Genomic DNA, 20,946 nt, shown 5'->3' with positions numbered 1-20,946 from the left:
GTGCACTTATTAAGAACACAGCCTTGCAAGGGGAGGGCGAGGAGAGCCGATTCCATGTTTATCATGGACTCCAGCAAGTGGCTCAACAATGGCATCAGCTTTGCACTAGAATTCCCCCTGGCTTGCTGCACTCCCACAACATGCGCAGTAAAGTTCCTGTCTCCGTTTTACATCTTTGACATTGAGGCGGAAGATTTGGCCTGAATTTATGTAATTTAGTTGGGCACAAATATAACCCATGAATAGTCACATTCATCGTCTAATTAGAAAATCAAACGATAATATGGAACAGGCTGCAGGCACCCCATCATTGAATCCAACAAAAGCATGTTGTGTGTGTTGGACCTCTACAGAGGAAAGTCAGTTGAATTGCTTTATGAAGTTAATGAAAAGTGTCCAACAATAGGCTGGTGAAAGGCCCAAAGCATCACCCTGTCAGTTATTCAGTGGGTGAAGATCTTAGCTTTATGGGTAAGGAATTTTGGGAAATCTGTTACTATCGATGTATGAGTCACAGAGCTATAAAATTCTAGATTGGACAGGTCCTTCCCCTTCATCGTAGCCCCAGTCTTGTGGGGGAGGGAGGAGAGTAGAGTAGCTGGAGAAGTAGTAAGTGAAAGGAGGAGAGAGGTTTTGGATGTTCATGCTTGCATGTAGCTGCTTATCTGGTATCTTTCTTATTCAGCACATTATGTGGAGGCTATTAGTTTGGGTGCTTTATATTTTTGCATCTGGTATAGTGATATCCATGCTGTTAAATATGTGATTTGCCTGTCACCTGCATTTTCAAAGATCAAGAGGAACATAAACAAGCCCCAAATACACTTTATGTAGGTGTTCGGCAGTATTATTTTATATGACTTGAAATTAGTGAATGGAAACTTTAAAAGAAATTGTTCATATTTTTGCAAGTTTGAAGTGTGCCGGGACTTTGTCAAATTCCCGTTAAAATAAATACGTCAATTTCGTCTCCCTTCCAAATTCATTTATCTTGCTTTTTTAAAAGGTGTTTTCTACTTTACCTGATGTTTAAATTGGATTCGCTCGTTTATGCTGTTCTTTGCTATATCCCCCACGTTTTTCTTAAATGAATTACTAATGACAGAGCACTCCATCATTCCCTCTCTGCAGCCACTTTAAGGAAAGCATGGTGATCTAAACCTTTTAACCTATTAAAGATGATTTTTCCCAATTGAATCAGACCCACCACAGGTGTAATAACTAATCATTTAAACTACACCTGCTATTATGTATTTTTAAGCCATTATGCGTGTTGGATAGATGATAATTCATGTTTATTGCATTGTCCGATGGATCCGTTTTGCCTACACTAGGCTGATTAATGTATTTAAAGAAATAAGAGATGCAATTTTTTAAAAAAAATTGATGGAATGCGCCAAGCACTGCATTGAGTGCACCATTAAACCCATCAGAACTTTGCTCTCTGACCAGAAATGCATATACCAAGGACTATATTAAAAAAGCAAGGTGAAACCCGTGCATTTTAGTAGTGGGGTTCTGTTTTCTTTCTGTCATGGGAAATTTTGGGAGGATGCGGGAGAGGGTGAATGATAGAAGCTGTGCTGTTTGCACCTCCTGCGTAAGACCTGTTCATCCACATTTCCTCTGACACCTGGTACACACATCAGAGCGGCAGAGACTGCCACATGATACCAATACTGTCATTTTCTTGTGTGTTGAAGGTGCATTTTTTCCTCTTGGTGAAGAACAATTATCCCAGAGCCATCTGAGCAGTGCAGATTGGTGTTGACCCACCGGGGCCTGTGATATGTACCTATCCTTCTCTTTACAGAGCGTGGGCCTCTCTCTTCCTTTGTTTTTTCCCTTCTTTCCTTTTTCCCCCTCCTCCCTTCTGTCTTGTCTCCTCCTGTCCTATGGCCTCCTCCTTTCCCTTTCCCTCCTTATTTCTTCCCTTTTGTCTTTTCTCTTTCTTTCCTTCCTGTTGTCCTTCTTCCATCTCTTCATTAAAATGAGCCACTATTATAGATGTTGTTAGATTTTGCTTGATTTTGGTGCAATGAGGCCATCTGGTTGAGGGGCTGAGGGGTGGGCATTTAACTTTGGGATTCTAGAAGGTCAGGCATTGATCTTTCTTTAGTCCAGAACTGTCTGTTTGTTTTTGTGGTTTGTGAACATGTTCAGTGAATTCACAATGTTGGAGGACAGATAAGAACTGTAGGGAGATGACTGTGGCTGTCAAGGAATATTAGTATGTCTTATGGGTGACAGGCCCAGGTCAGGAAGGTCAGGACACTGAGCTCATCCTTTAGGAAGAAGTCTAGGGTGAGCCTCCCACAGAGAGGTTATAGGAAAATAAGGGAATTTTCTGCACCTGCCCCCACCCCTTTTCTGATTACCTTCCTATCTTTTGTTCTGTCTGCTCTCAGGATTAAATTTATTTAAAATGTGGGGAAGAAGATGATGTATAACTTGCATTTTGTCTGCAGTCCCAGTGCTGTTTGAATCGCTACAGTTGCTCCCTTATTTTTAGGGATCATAGAAAACTTCTTTATATCTGCCTCCTGAGAAGTGTTTTCTTTCAAAGGCTTAAGAGTGAACTGCGGGGCTTGTTGGCTTTACCTGTAACAGGAGACCATTATTCTTTTGGTTTTCAAGAGTTGAACAGAGCCATTCATTCAAAACAGCCCCCTTTCCTCCCAGGGGCAGGTTGGTGCTTCCCATCCTTGCGTCTTGGGCGGCAGAAGGCCATGTGAACGTGTGCCTCAAGGGTGCTGAGGGACAGTGGAGACTAATGCCTTTAGGAGTCTCCCTTCCATCCCCTATTTGGCTTATTTGTAGACAAGATTTCATTAAATAATATTCCTCACCAGAGGTAGGGAGATGATCTGTTAGTCTACAGCATTTAGCCAGGGAACCCCAAATTTTGCCCTTTGATGGCTCTTCCAGCTGTGCTGCACAGGAGGGACTGGTGTGACAGCTACATGTGTCATCTCTTATACAGTCCTCTTTGGCCGGTAAGTGCTCAGCACTCACTCAGAGTGTGGCCAGGGAGGCAGCCTGACATTCGAAGACAGTGTCATCACACCTTCAGTTATATGCACACACCACAGCACTGAGGAATGAGAAGAGGGAGATGAGAGAGAGCTTGCTTATTTAGGGAATGCTCCGAGAAGTCAGAACAGGCTCTAGAAGGACTGCTGTGGTGGTGGTGGTGGTGGGGTGTGTGTGTGTGGGTTGGGGGGGGCATAGTCGGGTAGAGGTGGGAAAGGGAGGACTTCGGAAAGAGGGTTGCATAGCACAAGGGTAGTGACTGGGTGAGTGGCCAAAAAAACAGCTTGAACAGGGAAGACAGGAAAGACACACTGCAGGTCTGAGAATGTAAGCTGAGGGGTTATATTTGATCACTCAGATGCAGGAAGACTTGGGAATGACCTGATCGTACATTTAGGTCAATTTTAAACCTAAGAAATAACTAGTTATACATTTTATGAAAGTCGCACACTTGTTTCTGTGGCCCTGAGAACTTGAGGATTTTCATCTTGAAATTCAGACTGTTGAAATTAACTCTTTTCTGTTTTATCTTCCCCACCAGATTGCCACAGCAGTGAAGTTTCTACAGAATTCCCGGGTTCGCCAGAGTCCACTTGCGACCAGGAGAGCATTCCTTAAGAAGAAAGGTACAGGTTTCCCCAGCCAGGCAGAGTGACCTGCAGAAAGGGGCTGAGGATGGGGCGGGTGAGGCTGTAATGTGGAAGTGGGTGCTGTGGAGATGAAGGCTCTCAGCCTGCCCGGGGAAGTCCTCTTGTCTAAGCCTGGAGAGTGGGAGTGAGATGACCCCCACTTGGGGAATGCAGATTTCTTTCCTAGCAGTGGAGCAAAGAGGTTACATGATTTGGTTAATTAAGCACCAGCTATAAGGCCAAGACCAGCTTGGCAGAGGGAGCTTTCATAGCAGAATTGGTCTGTTGAGTAAGACTGGAAGACTTCTGCTTTCTGGTCCCGTCTTCTGTCAGCAACCCAGGCTGCAGAAACCTGGCTCTAGGAGGCCAGCTGCTTCAGTAAGGAATGAGGAAGAAAAAAGTGAAGGACAAGGGGAACAAGTTGACTGAACAAGGTCAGGTTAAGGTCAAGCTGTGGGTCAGTCTGATTTGCGAATTGAAGTGGTAAATTACTGGTTTATGGTACTTCTGTAAGCAGGAATAAAATGGATACTGACATATTCAATATTGTCTGAAACAGAATCTATTCTGGTTCTGTTGGAATTTAGGATATTTTTCTTTTTTGTGAAATGAAAACAACCAACTAACCAACCAAAAAAGAAGCTGGAATTTTCATTCTTGGAATATTTAATTTTATGGAAATCTAGGAAGTTGTTTAAAGGCCTTTATGTAACATAAGAGGGGAAAATTAAGCCTCCCCCCCTCCTAAAAAGACCTGTTTTTTTTTTTTTTTTTTCTTTAGAAGCTAGAGTGTTGGGGGGGCTGGGGTTGTGGCTCAGAAGTAGAGTACTTGCCTAGCATGCGTGAGGCACTGAGTTTGATCCTCAGCACCACATAAAAATAAAATAAAGATATTGTGTCTAAATTTAACTAAAAAATAAATTAAAAAAAAAAAAAGCTAGAGTGTTGGCCTCGAAATTCTGGTGTTTCAGTCACTTTTGCCTGGAATAGATGATTTAATGTTTTGGTGACATTTCCTAGGGCTGCTCCATGATGTTCCACCAAAGTGGTGCTGTAAGATCCTGCTGATCCCTTCTCCTGCTCACAGCCCAGGGCCTGCTCACAAGGTTTGGGCACAGTAAGCCCAAATGTCTCATTCACAGGCAGCTGCTTAGCAGCAGCCCCAAAGCTGGGTCCCTGTGATGAAGTTGGTGAGGGCGTTGTGTGCTCTCTGGCTGTGTCTCACTTACCCGTCATTAGGAGATTATTAAAATTTGGAGTGTGCTGGCTGGCCTCTCCACTCGGCAAGCATCATGCCATAAAAGAGTTTTTCCTTGAAATATGTGTACCTATGGGGAGTAATTAATCATAAAAGCTTAGGGATTTCAGCTCTCTCATCAAAGCATTGAAGCAGGGGAAAGCTGAGCCTAAAAGCTGAGCTGATTACCCGGGGTAACCTGAGACAAAATCTATGGTTGCCCAGAGATCCTTAGCCCAGTATATTGTGCAATATTATAACTGTCTGATCTTCTCTTCCACCGACAATGACCAGTTAGTCCTCATTTTCTCTCAAACGCAGCTGGGTTAGAATTTCATTTGCAGAAGGTATTTAGAGCAATTTAGAGACAAATGTCTCTGGTGTTTGCTCGGCACTTCCCCACCGCAGGCTTTGCTGAGCAGTTTTAGTATCAGGAGCTCCATCTAATCTGTTTAATTTTAATAAATCCCTGACTGGGAGAGGGAAAGAAAAAGAGAGAGAGAGAGAAACTCTGGACCAAATAATACTTCTTTTGAGTCACTTGGCTCGTAATTACTGTAGAGAGGAAACCGTTTGGTGCAATTATTATTTGTTGCTCTTACCCAACTGATTAATCAATCAGTTTACCCAAGGGGAGTGGCTACCCTGTGCCATGCCCTGCTCTCCCCCACAGGGATGTACTAGAACAGAACAGATAGAATCCCTGCCCTTGCCGAGCTTCAGTCCTGAGACAGGCAGTGAACAAATGGAACAGCGAATCTGTGGGATATCAAATGGAAGTGCCAAGGGACAGAGCAGGGAGTGAGGGGATGAGGGACACCAGGGCTGGTGTGGGATGGTCACACACAGGGCTTGTTGGTCTCTAAGAGGGTAGTGTGTGAGCAGGGACCTGAAGGAGACGAATATTGTTGATGGAGTGGACCCAAATTTGGCTTGGAGTTTTTAGAATTTGGGGAGCCGTGAGACGCTACCCTGCCCTTCTTTCTCTAAAGAGAACCATGGGAGTTTTTCCCTGTACTTAAACCCAGAATCACTGAAGCTAATCACCCATCTCCATTATCCTCTAAAATGATGCTTCAGTTGGTAATTATCCATTTCCGAGTTGAATCCCAATAGGGTAAGTTCTGGCAGGACCCTTTCTGGGCAGAGAATCCCAAGGTTTGATTGGCGTCTGGGGAAGAAAAGCCCCTCTGTGGATTTAAACTTCACTTTTTTAATTTCCGCTATTCCTTGGGTCAGGCTTACATGACCAGCACAGCTTGGCACTATCTCTGAAGGGGACAAGGGAAGAGCAGCTACCCTGTCCCTAACTAACAGTAGTTGTAGAAGGGCAGAGAGTTGGCTCACTGGCCGTCAGGGGCAGGAGAGAGCAAGGTTCTGGCACCATCACTCTGGGGTCTCCCTGCAGGATCATTGCTGTGGTGGGTTTGGGGCGCTGGCTTTGGGAGCGCTCTCAGCTACTGTGGGCTTGACGTTTCCTAGCAAATGTCACTTCAGGGAATTGCAATGGAGCATTGACTTGAATTATAATCTTGACTTTCTTTTTTTTTAATAAACATCTCTGTCCTGAAAAGGCAAATCCAATTTTGTTTTTCTTTTAATATTATTTAATATTTAATATAGAAATTGAGGTCCCTGTAGTGCATGTCAGTTAGTGGAAAATGAGGGTTACTTTAGGCGCATCAGCTGAGTTTGTTTTATTGTGAAACCACAGCGCAGCGTGGAGCGGGCCACATGCTGCCTCTGTTACTGACAGGTTAAGTATTGTGCTTTCTGATTGGGGGTGTGGGGATGGCGGGGAGGGAGTGGGCTAGGAATGGAAAAGCATTGGTTTGCAAAGGTCTGTCTTGTTTTGAGATCTCTTTGGGATGCCTTAAAGTCTGAATATGGAGTCATTAATGAGAAACATGGAGTTATTAGAATCATTTATCATTTTCTTTCAAGTTTGTACTGCCATTTTGTATAATTTACAGCATTTCTTCCTTTTATCAGGAAGTTTTTGGATGAAAGGGAAAAGCAGCTGTTCACCTTCAGAGTGTTAGAATAAATGTTTTTGTTTTCCTTCCAGCCATCCGATTCTGCAGATCATGAGCTGCCACATGACGACTGGGGTGTGTGTGGGGTTTAAGCCCTCACAGAACTGGTCTATATATAGAAGCAGTTCTTGTTGGCATGCGTTTTATCTGGGGCTTTAAGCAAGCTCCTGTCTAGGGGGCCAGAGGACCCTAAAATTAGCAACAGGATCAGTCCAGGAAGTTAGAAGCTTGGAGATGCTTATCAGTAGGCTTATATTGATTTGACACCCTGTCCAACCCCAAAATGTTTGGAGGCAGTCTGTTTCCAATCTTGTTGAGCAGGCTGAGTACCAGGTGGGTTAAGGTGATATGTAGATGAGCCAAAGGAAGACGGGGTGAGGAGGGGATGGTGTTATCTGTTAACTAGCATGCCATTCACAGAGCAAGCTTCTAGTGCAGGGTGAGCATCACATTCTCGCAGAAGTCTGCCGAGTGGGGCTGGGGGTGATGTTGGCTGACACTTTTACTTGTTGTGCCCTTCTGAAGTTAAGGGCTTTTTTTCCTCTTTCATCTAATAAATAGTCCTTGAGTACAGGATGAGGGTAGGGAAGGAAAACTAAACAAATAAAACATACCACCATATTTTCTCATACTAAAAGGTGAAACTAGATCTTAATCTTTTTTCTGTTCCTGGAAGTGGAACCCAGTAGCAAAACTGCCTCCTTGCTGGAAGGAACCTGATGGTCTCAACCTTGGTAGTAGATAGAGGTGAAGGGCTTACTCTCGATGGAGTATTTTAAGGGGGAGTAAATTCTTACACAGATTTCAATTTAACTCTCTTTTATTACTTTTCTTTCTTTTTTTTTTTTTTTTATCATTTACGTCCATTTCATGAGGTAGTTTGCATGTCCTTGAATGGAATCTCGTTACCATGAAAGCTTTTTTAGCATTGATTTCATAACAGTCTTAATTTAATAGCTCCGTCATTACTGAGAAGCTCTGGGAGTGGGGCCCTGGCTTTCCAGGTCACTGACCTTTTAATTACAAACCTTGTTCTGATGGCCAGGTTATCGACTGGACAACTCCCAGCTTGTGCCCCAAGGATGAAAACGAAAATAACTGTGTTTCCTCCCCCATCTCCAGGAGAAAGAGAAAAAAAAAAGTAACCTCTTGTGTTTCTAAAATTAATTTTCTCCTTCAGCTTTACTTTATAATTAATTCTTTAGGTGTCTTGGTGAAGCCAGAAATCTTTTTACAATGCTTTTGTTCCTGGAGCTGGGGTCCAGCAGATAGCTTGGGGGTCGGGGCAGACGGCTTGCCAGCACCACCCTTTTGTTGACTGCGGCTGCTGCCTCTTCCCCTGGAACTCCTGCAGCTGAGCTGGAAGGAGTAGTGTTGGCACTGTGAGGGGCCGTCTGGCCCTTTTGAGCCTTTGTTAAGGGGACCTGGATTATGGCATCAAGATTTCAGTGCACTCCTATATTTGCTGGAGTGATTAAACTGGGTATGTATCATGGTCATTTTGAAAGTTGTGCCTGTTCTGAGAATAGGTAGGAGTTGAATGGCTTTTCTTATTGCCCTTAATTCTCTGTTAGTCTTAGATGACTGAAAGAATCAAGTATCCTTACCTGAGGAGTTCTAGTTGATCATGAACTTGAACCAAACAGGATACTTGTTTAAGTTTTCTGTCATTAACTGTGAAGAGGAAGAGAAAACAGAGAGGACAGTGGGCAAGAAGTGGGCTGGAAAACAGGTTACCCTAGCTGTAAAAGCCTTCCTCAGGAGTGGGAGCCACAGAGAGAGACAAAATTGGTGTGTCTTTGGAAGCTAGAGGAAGAAAGCAAAGTGAAAAGAGGCCACCCCTAGCAATAGGCTCTGAGTTTAGCTTGCATTAGGGTGGCATCTTCCATCTCCTGCTCTTCCTGCCATGGGCCCTGTCCTGATGAGGGGGTTGCATCCTGCAGGTGAGTCAGGAGCCTGGGCTGGAGCAGACAGGGCCGTGTGGCAGCCGCATGCTTGTTCCTGAGGATGATTGAGCATCTTCATCCATCTGTTGTGCATGGACCATCTTCCTTCCCTGCCAGTCTTGCATCTGCACATCCGTCACCTGCTGTTCTGGACCAGCCCATTCATCACACTGACTGGTTCCCCCCCATCAATTCTCCTGCTCTCCTTGTTATCCAAACTTGTCTGAACTCCACAGATTTTTCTCAGCATCCAGGATGAGACCTACAGCAGCTAGACCAGCTGAATGCTGGCAGTAGCCATGTCATGGCTTCCCCATTCAGAGGGAACTGCTGGCACTTGCTGCCCCAGGAGGCCAAGCCCCGCAGTTTCCTGCACTTCACCCTGCACTTGGGGAAGTGGCAGAGAAGCATGGGAGGGGTGAGCTCTTTTGGATTTTCTCAGTTACTTTGATATTTTCCATAGAATGAATTCTTTTCTTAATCTTGGGTGCCTGAAACAATACTGCAAAGAATAATAAAGTGGTGAAAGTCACATTGTTGTGTATCTTAGTGTTATGTTTTTGTTTTGTTTTTTAACTTTTTCAAAAGGTAAGGTACATGCTTTTAAAAATGCAGACAATCAAGCTAGGCATGGTGGTGCACATCTGTAATCCCAGCAGCTCGACAGGCTGAGGCAGGAGGTTCGCAAGTTCAAAGCCAGCCTCAGCAGAAACAAGGTGCTAAGCAACTCAGTGAGACCCTGTCTCTTGATAAAATACAAAATAGGGCTGGGGGTGTGGCTCAGTGGTTGAGTACCCGAGTTCACTTCCTGGTACTCACCTCTCTCCACAGAAAAAATAAATTAGGATCCTATCTCAAAATAAAAAGGGCTAGGACTGGGTATGGTGGTGCATGTCTGTAATCCCAGCAGCTTCGGAGGCTGAGACAGGAGGATCGAGGGTTCACAGCCAGCCTCAGCAAAGGCAAGGTGCTAAACAACTCAGTGAGACCCTGTCTCTAAATAAAATACAAAATAGGGCTGGGGATGTGGCTCAGTCAGTGGTCAAGTGCCCTTTAGTTTAATTCCTGGCACTACTCCCCACCCCTGCCAAAATGCAAACAATCAAGAAGGATGAACAGTGACAAATAAGTTGTCTTCCCTTCTTGTTTCTATTGTTTCTACTGGCAGCCCCATTTTCTTTTCCAGAGAATGCTGCTGTTAACAGTTTATTAGGTATCATTTGAGATAGTCTAGCCACATAAAATCATACTAACATTTATTATTCCCCCATAGAAACACTTTTTAAACAGAGTGGTGGCGTATTTTACTCTTTATCTTTGCAATTGGCACTTTATCTTGGTTGTCATTCATTGATACATACAGATTTATTTTATTCTTTTCATTGGCTGCATAGTATTCCATGGTTTGCCTGCATCATACTTTCTTTAATCATTCCTAAGTTTGTGTACATTTAGATTGATTCCTCTCTTTTGCTGTTTCAAAGAATAGTCTGGTAGATATTCTTGGATATATATTGTTAAACATGTGTCAGTGTTGAACATGGTGCCATGCTAAAAGGAGTATTTTTGTGTATGGTGAGCAGGCTACAGGATATTTTTCTTACTTAGAATTTCATGGGATTATGTTTCTTAGAGAAGGAAATAACTTTTAATATAAACATAACTATATATAGAAGGAAATTACTAATAGAAAAGAGAGCCTATAATGGTGGTGCATGCCTGTAATCCCTGTGACTCAGAAGGCTGAGGCAGGAGAATTGCAGGTATTGAGGCCAGCTTTAGCAATTTAGTGAGATCCTAAAAAACTTAGTGAAGACCCTGTCTCAAAATAAAAAGGGTTGGGGATATAGCTCAGTGGCATAATATCCCCAGATTCAATCCCCAGCACCCTTCTTCCCACCAGAAAAAGGGAGAAAAAAAAGTGCAACAAATTGCTATTAATGCTTAGCGCATTTAGGTTTTGAGGGGATGGGCATTCTGATTATTGATTATGTGAGACATGCTTTCTGTCTTTTTTGTGTGTGTGTGTGGTGGGGTGGGTACCTGGGATTGAACTCAGGGGCACTCGGCCACTGATCCACATCCCAGCCCTATTTTTTGTATTTTATTTAGAGACGGTCTCACTGAGTTGCTTAGTGCCTCGCTTTTGCTGAGGCTGGCTTTGAACTCGAGATCCTCTGCCTCAGCTTCCAGAGATGCGGGAATTATAGGCATGCACCACCATGCCTAGCAACACATGCTTTCTTTTTAAAAGAATTTCCTTCATATCTCATCTTTTGAATGGATATAGGTTTGTAAATTTAATTAAAATGTTTTTTTTTTTGAGAAAGTCTCTCTGTGTTGCCCAGACCCTCAATGAGCTCCTTTCCTCATGCGATCCTCCTGCCTCAGTCTCCCCCAGTAGGTAGGAATATAGGCACACACCACTGCACCCAGCTCATAAATCTAACTTTTGATTCAAAGTAAACATTCAAACAAATGGAAAGCCAATCTGATTTGTATTCAAATGAAGTATGTACTATAGTTCTCTTTGGTTTTGACTTGGTGCTTTGTAGATCCTGAGCTATTGATGGGGTAGTCAGCCCTATCTGGTACAGAGTATTATTACATTAGATACATTATGAAAGGAAAACGAAGACCTATCTTTTCTAATACCAAAAGCTCATTAGGAGGAAGTAGGAATGGATGCTGAGTCCTTATCAATGGTATCCATATTGTCCACGAAAAAGAGCAGTAGTTCAGTAGAAGTCAACAAAGCGGGGCCTGAGGGTATAGCTCAGTGGTATTTTGTCTAGCATGCGTGAGGCCCTGAGTTTGAGCCCTAGTGTGTTTGCGCGCACGCGCGCGCACACACACACACACACACACTCTCACACACACACGCTCACACACAAAGTCAGCAAAGCAGATTAGGGGGGAGCTGGAGTATAATGCTGCTCACTAGACCGAGCTCCTCAAGGGCAGAGGTCTTAACATTTTTACTAGCATCTTCAGTGTCCAGCTGCACCATCCCACACTGAGACTAATGAGTGAATGGACTGAAGGAATGGATGGCTAGAATTGGAAGACCCCAGTAACAGTTTCAAAAGGAGCTCAGTTCTCCCCTCTGCCCCTTTACAATTTATTTGTTCAACCCTAGTACACATGTAGTTTCAGAATTACTAACATTTAGGCCTCTACCAAAATACAGTGCTTATATGTGTACATTGCTTGTTTTGTCTTTAATCTTAAAGTATCTAGTCAGAACACTCTTTTCCAAGGTTACTGAGGAGATCAGAGCTTTGCATTGAGGAAAGCGAGGGGCAGAGAGAGAGAAGAGTCGGAAGGACATCATTAGTGAGGGGGGCACATGTGCAGTTAGCAGGAGTGGCTTGTAGGGTCTGCAAGCAGGAAAAGAGTTGAGGTTGGTGGGTTAGCTAGTGAGGGAGGAGCCATCTGTAGGATCCAGTGTTAACAGGTACTGTCGATGGTACTACTTGGGCCACTTGAAATACAGTGAAACTCTGCTTAAAGAAGTTTACTCTAGGCTGTGTATCCAAACTGACTTGGCCTGGCAACAGTCAGACCAGCTACCAAGAGAAAGACTTGCTGAGCCCGTTGTCAGGTGTAGAGGATCTGGGAGCCTTGGCAGTAGAAATGGAAAATAGAAATGATAGCATGGTTTTGTAAAGAATTTTGCAATTCATGAAACACTCTCACACATCTTAGTTAATTTCTTCACTGTTATCTTTTTTTTTTAATGTTTATTTTTTAGTTGTAATTGGACACAATACCTTTGTTTTATTTATTTATTTGTTTTTTTTTTTTTTATGTGGTGCTGAGGATTGAATGCAGGGACTTGCCTGCGCTAGGTGAGCGCTCTACCACTGAGCCAGAACCCCAGCCCATCTTCACTGTAATCTTAATATGTAGTAAGTAGGTAAAATAAATATTTGTTAAATGAATGAGTATATGATTTATTAGACCTCAGAGCATCTCTTTTCTTCCATTATACAGATTGGGCCTCTTAGAAGTTAATTTAGAGCTAATCAGTGACAAAAACAGACGTAGGACTTATGTTTGTGGACCAGGGTTTTTTGCCCTATACCACATAACTTTCTGGAAAATAAGGACAGAACCACAGACATAGTAAAAGAATAAGTTAGACTGCTCAGTTTTGGATGGGATATATGAGGTGAAGGGAGGCTTCACGAGTCTCCAGGTGTGTGTGTGTGTGTGTGTGTGCGCGCGCGCGCGCAACTAGAAAAAGAAAGAATCAGCTTTATTTGATTTAATATACAAGTACTTGTAAAATTATCATCACAATTAAGATAATTAATTACCCAGTACCCTATGAATTTCTTCCTGCCCTACATTCCCAGTACCCAGACAAGTATGGATTTGTCTTCTATCACCATAAATTAGTTTGTGTTTTTTTTAGAATTTTATATAATTGGAATCATACCGTATGTACTGTTTTTGTCTAGTTTATTCCTTCAGCATAATTATTTTGATATTCAGCCATGTTTTTTGTGTATCAGTAGTTCATTACTTTTTAGTGCTGAGTAGTAGTCCGTTATATGACCATACTACAATTTCTTTCTCTTTTGTCATTGTAGACATTGTCTCTGTCTCTGTCTCTGTCTCTGTCTCTCTCTCTCTCTCTCTCTCTCTTTTGCAGTACTGGGGATTGAACTCAGGAGCACTTAATCAGCGAGCAGCATCCCCAGCCCTTTTTTGTTTTGAGACAGGGAATAGCTAAGTTGCCCAGACTTCTGCCTTGACTTTGAGATCCAGTTTTTGAATATCAAAAATAGGACTGTTAACAAATATTTGTGTATAAGTCTTTGTCAGGATATACAATTCATTTTCTTTTGAGTTAATACTTATGGGTGGAATTATGTGGTAGGAGTATATTTAAATTTTTTCCAAACTGTTTTTGAAAGTGGGTGTACCATTTTACATTTTTTAAAAAATATTTTTTTTAGATGTTGATGAACCTTTATTTTATTCATTTATTTTTATGGGGTGCTAAGAATTGAGCCCAGTGCCTTACACATACTAGGCAAGTGCTCTCCCACTGAAACACAACCCCAGCCCCCATTTTACATTCTTACCATTCATGTATAAGTAGACCAGCATTTTGAGTCTAGAAAATAGGAAGATGCAGGCATCACATTTTCCTCATGGAAGCAGTCTTACGAGTGACTAAATAATGGGTCATGTTTGCAGTACTTCAGCCTGGGAGGCGAGTCTGTGGTATGTAGACTGCCTGATTTCAGATCCCAGCTTCATTGCTTTCTGGTTCTGCATATTGCATGAAATGTGTAACCTCATCATATCTTGGTTTCTTTTTCTGTAAAATGGGGTTAAATGATAGTATTTACTGAAGAAAATTCTTCTCAGAATTAAATGAAAATAATATGAAAAGTACTTAGCAGAATATTAGCACTAAAATGAGGGCTTAATTGACAACAGTAATCATCAACAGAATGTGTATCCTCTAAGATGACATAAGCCCCCACTTCCCTGCAGTTTTGCTCTGCAATTCAGTTGTGCAGTTAACCTTGTACTGAAAATATTAAGTGGAAATTTTTCAGAAATAAACAATTCATAAGTTTTAAATTGCAGACCATTCTGAGTAACATAATTAAATCTTGAGCTGTTCCACTCCTTCCTTGGACAGAAATCATCCCTTTGTCCAGTGGGTCTGCTGTGTATATCCTATGTGCCCATCACTTAGTTGCCGGCCTGATTATCAAACTGTCATGGTACTGAAGTACTTGTGCTCAGGTAACCCGAAGCTGCATCACTGGACCTGTGTCATTCACCTCCTGCATCTCATCACATAGGCATTGTACTATCTCACATTATCACAGAAGGGTGAGTAGTGTACAGTAAGATGTTGGTGGGGGAGGAGACCACATTCACCTTTTATTGTTGTGCTTCAACTTAGTTGCTAATCTCTTACTGTGCCTAACTTATGAATTAAATTTTATTACAACTATATATGTGTAGGAAAAAAATATAGTATACATAGGGCTTAATACTGTCCACTGAGAGTCTCAGGTCACATTCCCCATAGAGAAGGTGGACCACCGGAGTCCGTTGCTGTAATGTTATGTTAAAAAGTTAGACTATTGGTGTCATAAAAATTCATACAATAAGAACCTCTAGGAATTTTGAGCAGAGGAATTTAGAACAGGAAGTTACAGCTTACACATTTAGTGAAAAGGCTAAAGGAACAAAATCTAGGCCAGACCTCCGAGAATGAAGAATTTCCACAACATTGAAGAACTGACTTGCCAGGGGAGCTGCTACTGCCTGTCCTGGTGAGGCATTGGGGTCAGGGAGCTGTCGACTCCAAGAGCACGCCCTTGGGGCTATGATCCAGGGACTGGGAAGTTGCTGCTGCCACTGAAGGTGTCTTCTGGTACCCAGGAAAACAGTGACAGTACCTTGAAATGGGATCTTGAAAGGCTTCCACTTTTAAAATCGCCTCTTGAACCCCATGAAGCTGGAGGCTGGAGACTGGGCACTGCAGTAGGAAACCAAGGTGTTACTCATAGCTTGCTTGCCCACTGGCTGGTATTTGCAACAATCAAAGGCAGCAGAAACAGGTACTTTGCCTCATTTTCACTTTCCACATTGCCTGTGAGTACACAGCTAGTTGGTGGAACCTAATTCTCTTCCAGAACTCTAACTGCCAAGGGGCCCAAAAAATGCAGCTTTTATCCTTCCAATCTCTGTGATAAGGGAAGGCACATGGGAAAAGTGGGAATGGATGGATGATAAGTGCTAGTGGAGAGATCCAAAGTGGGGGAAATTCACAAATAGAAGAGATTTGCCCCCAAACAGAGTACAAACACATTTATCCTGTAAGCTGCTTTCTTATGGAAGGCTTAACTTGGGATTTCAAAGTCATTTAGATATACAGCCTACAAGGTGAGGAAAGTGTTTCATTCAGTATAGAGCCAGTTGCATGTGGATGTGAGGAAAGGGTACTTATTTAGTCAACCATTTTTTTAAAGGATCTGGGTCTTTCACTGTTTACAAACACTGTAGTGACGGGCTTCCAGTGAATTCAGGAGATAAATATTGATTTATTCTGTATCACCACTGGCTTTCAGAGATGATTTTAAGAAAGCTATCACTCTTTTTATTTTTTATTCACTCTTCTTAGTTATACATGACAGTAGAATCCATTTTGATAGAATTACACAAGCATGGGATTTATCTTATTCTACTTAGGACCCCATTCTTGTGGGTGGACATGATGGTGGGATTCACTTAAGTATTTATATGCTTATTGGCCTTTACTTAGGGATGGGAGGGGTTCTTTTAAGAAAATTTATTTGTTGGGGGTAGATGAGGGAGTTTCAGCTAAAGGGACTTTATGATGCGTGGTTTTATTAGAAGTATTGAAAAACATTGGAAGCCAGGATTTTTGAAACTTGACATAAGGAATACCATAAGGCAATCTCTGCTGAAAAATATTTTATGCTTATTGGACTGTAATTAGAAAGATTTAAAAATAGCTTTGGATAGAATTCATTAATTTACCAAGCCGTTGTTAATAGGCAACACTTTTGTGTCTGTGTCTCATAAAAATAAGTTTATCTGTTGGGTAGGCATGTGTGTGTGGGCACCCATGTGCCCACACACACATACACACACACACACACACACACACACACACGTATTATAGTGTCTGCGTCTTTGAAGCAGAAAATACTGTGCTTTTATTTTAAATTTATGGTGAGGGAGGAGCTGATCAGTCACCAGCTCTGTCTTCTTTCCATTCTCAAGGGAGCAGAGGCAACATAGAGGTCCTGAGTGAACAGAGTGGCAGGACACACAGGCTTCTGTCCAAACTGTGCTGAGATTGGACACCTCAGTTCACTCTTCCCTCCCAACTTTAAATGGACCTGTGTTTTGTTTCTAAATCATTCTGATAGGAGCCTGTCTTCTCAGAGCTGTCCCCTATCATCAGACACAGGGCGTGGGAATATTCTTGTCTCTTACTGTTAATTATTCTTTTTAGTTTTAAAGCCCTTTAAAGTAATCTTTCTGTAATTAGATTGTTGAGTAGATTATCTTTAGTAAGATGTTGGTTTTTAAATTTTGTGTCCTTTTCAGTTTGTTAAACAATTGCAAAGGCTTTCATTCATAAAGTTTACCATATCGTGGTATTTCAGAAAAAAACACAACATCATGACCCTCTGTGATAAATTAAATATCACAACCACATAAATGTCATCTTTTCAATGAAACCTAAAGTGTATAGGAATGGGGCTCTCTTTCACTCTGTTTTTGGCTTCAAGCTATATCAGTACTCTTGACCAACAAGAAAAAATATTTACCACTGCCAGTGTTATGAAATTAAAGAACAAAGTCATACCCTCCCCAGCTTTGGGAGTCACAAACAGAATTGTGGATTAAATTATTCCAGTTGCAAAATTTGGAGTGTTGGCCGAAAGAACACATACAGGTTGAGTTTGAAGAAGAGTCAGTTAGGAAATCAGTTTAATTTACAACTGGAGATAATTTGCATAGGATGTAATTGAAAGAGAATAAATATGGAGCTCTATGATTTCTGTTTACTTGCATTTTTCCCCCAATGAAAGGCTCTCCTTTAAACAGTCCTAAAAAGAGGACACTAAGTAGTAAAATAGAAATAACAGAAAATGCATTGTTCTTTGGAAAATCTTAGTAGCTGATTTTGAAAGATTTTTATTGTCCATCCATTCATCCATCCACCCACCCACCCAACAAGAATTGAGTGTGTATATTTCACAAAGCACTGTTCTGACCTTAAAACTGAGGATATAATGGTGAATAGAACCTGAGGTCTGTGGTAGAGATAGAATTCTCTGGAAATGTGAACAAATAAGAAAAAATGATTTTAGATAAGTAAGGTGCCATGATAGAGGATAATGGGGAGGGTGAGTTAGATTGGCTTTGAAGGTTGCTGAAACCTGAAAAATGCAAAGTGTTTATATGAAGAATAAGAACATCTGATTAGAGGGGACAGTAGCCTCAAAAGACTCCATGGCAGGGAAGGAATTTGACTGGATCCCAGAACCCATGGTGGGACTGTAATAACATCTATCTGCAGGTGTTGTTGAAAGCAGAAGGTCTGTTAAAGTTTCATATCCTTCGATCTAGAATTTTTCATATCATCCATAACTAAGTTCAGCTCTATTCACCAAACCTTCCTAGTTTCCTGTCTGCCAAACACAGTGCCAAGTGCACTGGGCATGTGAATGTCCGTGGCCTGAAAGATCTGGTGATGGACAGTAGAAGCTGCTAGTCAGACTGTAATTTATAAGCAAGCCTGAGATGATATGATACAGACTGTATAATAACCACTGACATTTGTATTTCCTGTTATAGCTGAAAAGCATTCCCACTTATATTTACTCATTTTTTCTTAAGAGTAACCTAAGTTATTTCTTCAAAAAGCATATACATGGGCATGGAGACTTACAACAGCTCAGTGAATACCAAGGTTTTCATCACTGAGTTGTCAAATTTCAATGTATATTCTGCTCACTATGATTTAGAGCTCTGTCCTTGAAGAACCACATCATTAGGACTAAAAACTTGAGTGACCATTAGAGATTACTTATTTCATCTATATCTTTTCTTATACGTTTCACTATCGTCAGGAATAGAAAATGACCTTAATTGTGGTTGAATTTAGTTCTGGAGGTTTTCTTGATGGCTGCCATGAGGACTCTAGCCCAGAGCTCCATTCTTAGGCTTGAGAAGAGGAAGGAAGTCTTACAGTTGAAGAATATGGCTGTTAAGTAAGTGCTCTTGACTTTGTTGTTCTGTATGGATGCTTTTATCAGGACAATGAAGGGTAAATAGGGTGATCTGTGCTTCTGTGGAGAGGTCGAATGGTTACATTACACAATCTTCTAGAGCATCTTGCAGCAAATACATGGGTTATATTAAAAATTGCAATCATATCATTTTTTATAGTAAATTGCTGACCTTATGCAGTAGAATCAGCTTTATTGAATTTCGCCAAAAATGCGTTTATAATTCTGCCATACACACATGATATTCATGTCCTTGCTGTCCATGTGGAAATGTCCCTTTTTATGATGTTAAACAAATTAAATCGACTTTCTCCCGAGCTGCTGTGCCTCACCTTTAAGATCCATCCTCAGGAGTTGAACCTCCACGAAGCAGAGCTCATCTCCATTAGCTCCCATGTCATTGCGCAGAGCACTGGAGGCCACTGCCTCAGGAAGCCTGGCCCAGCAGTGCAGCTTGGCTTGGAGATTAGTGAGAGGTGGATTTGGGGCAGCAAATGTATGTCACTTAACGCTGTCTGAACATCAACAAGACTTTACCATCATTATATTGTTTGTTTTGGGGAAATGGAAAGTATTTGTTTAAAAGTATTTCATGAGGCTGGGGATGTGGCTCAAGCGGTAGCGCGCTCGCCTGGCATGCGTGCGGCCCGGGTTCGATCCTCAGCACCACATACAAATAAAGATGTTGTGTCCGCTGAAAACTAAAAAATGAATGTTAAAATTCTCTCTCGCTCTTAAAAAAAAAAAATTCTAAAAATTAAAAAAAAATGTATTTCATGGTGAACCAAGAATATTTGGGTATGGTCAGTTCTCTGCTGTGGATTTGTGAATGATTCATCTCAAAACTTTTATCTTAAACCAGTTTTTCTTTTTTTGGTAATGGGCATCGAACCCAGGGGTGCTTAACCACTGAGCCACATGCCCAGCCCTTTTTTACTTTTTAAAGAAATTTTGGGACCAGGTTTTGCTAAGTTGCTTAGGGCCTTGCTAAATTGCTGAGGCTAACTTTGAACTTGAAATCCTCCTGCCTCAGCTTCCTGAGTCAAGGGATTATGGGCATAGGCCATTAGGCTAGGCTTCAGTTTTTCTTTAATTCTCTTTAGTTCTCTTCCCCTGCCAACCAATGTGGTACCAGGGATACAAACTGTTAATCTAACAGAAACACAATCAGAAAGTTACATAGTACACTTAAGTGAACACATAAATACTTTTAAAATTGTCTGCTTTTTAGAATCATTTGCTTTGAGTTTGTTCTTTTTCCTGTGTCTGTTATCTATTTATGTGTGTGTGTGTGTTCATGTAATTGGCTAGATCCCCCACAGTTCAGCACACAAAGGCAGTATGATTGAGTGGAAAAATCATCCATTCATTCTCTTTTACCAAATGTCCATTTAATTTACTCCATGTCCCAACATTTGTGCTAAGCACCAAGAGTTCAACAATGTGATTCAATATTTGTAATTGATTGGGGTTCCATGATGTGTAAACAAGTTACAGTAATAGGCGATAACACGAGCATACGTATGAAGGCACAGAGGAGGGTGGGTAAGGAAAACTAATGGGGAAGAATTTAAAAAGGCACCTCTAAGCCAAGCGCCTGTAATCCTAGCTACTCAGGAGGCTGAGGCAAGAGGATTGCAAGTTAGAGGTCAGCCTGGGCAATTCAGTAGACCCCATCTCAAAAAAAGGGTGGGAGGGGCAAAGAATATGTCTCGGGGTAGAGTGCTTGCCTAGCTTGCATGAGGCCCTGGATTCAATCCCCAGTAATGCAACAAACAAACATGCAAAAATAGCGCCTCTTGTAGGAGTTTCCCCTAATGAAGCCTTCCAAGAGGATCAGTTGACTTTAAGGTTTCGGGAAGGGTGACGACTCTAGTCCATGCAGAGAATGCCTTGGGATGTTTCTGTAGTAGAAGATGCAGGAAGTAGATTGCTTAGTGGGAGAGATGGGCAGGGGTCAGATCAAGTAATTCCGTGTTTATGAACTCAAGAATTTGGATTTTATTATGTGGACAGCTTGGAAACCAGGGAGTTTTGTGTGGAATAGTGAAGTGTCATATTGGTGTTTCAGAATTCACTCTCTGAAGATAAGGGGGCCGTTAGGAGTGGGGGTGATGGATACACAGGGATGGGTTAGAGAACGAGGAGGGGGAATCTTGAGGACCTGGTGACTGAATGGATGCAGGGAATGAAGGGGGAGGAGTCTAGGCTTACTGTCCAGGTTTCTGGTGTAGGGGTTGCCATGGAAAAACAACA

The 20,946-nt window shown here is 41.9% G+C and overlaps 1 protein-coding gene across 1 annotated transcript in view; it reads left to right on the top strand.

Moving 5' to 3' along the window:
- The window catches only part of Pex14 (peroxisomal biogenesis factor 14), a 136,889-nt gene that overhangs the window by 45,741 nt on the left and 70,202 nt on the right, over positions 1–20,946 (top strand). Inside the window, exon 3 of the mRNA XM_076861318.2 lies at positions 3,575–3,659. Within this exon, the coding sequence (XP_076717433.1) occupies positions 3,575–3,659 (85 nt within the window). The remainder of the gene's footprint in view (positions 1–3,574; positions 3,660–20,946) is intronic.

This window comes from Callospermophilus lateralis, chromosome 7 (genome assembly GCF_048772815.1).
Source record: "Callospermophilus lateralis isolate mCalLat2 chromosome 7, mCalLat2.hap1, whole genome shotgun sequence".
Lineage (NCBI taxonomy): Eukaryota > Metazoa > Chordata > Mammalia > Rodentia > Sciuridae > Callospermophilus > Callospermophilus lateralis.
The sequence above is the reverse complement of the archived record's forward strand: the minus strand, read 5'-3'. Positions and strand labels throughout refer to the sequence as shown.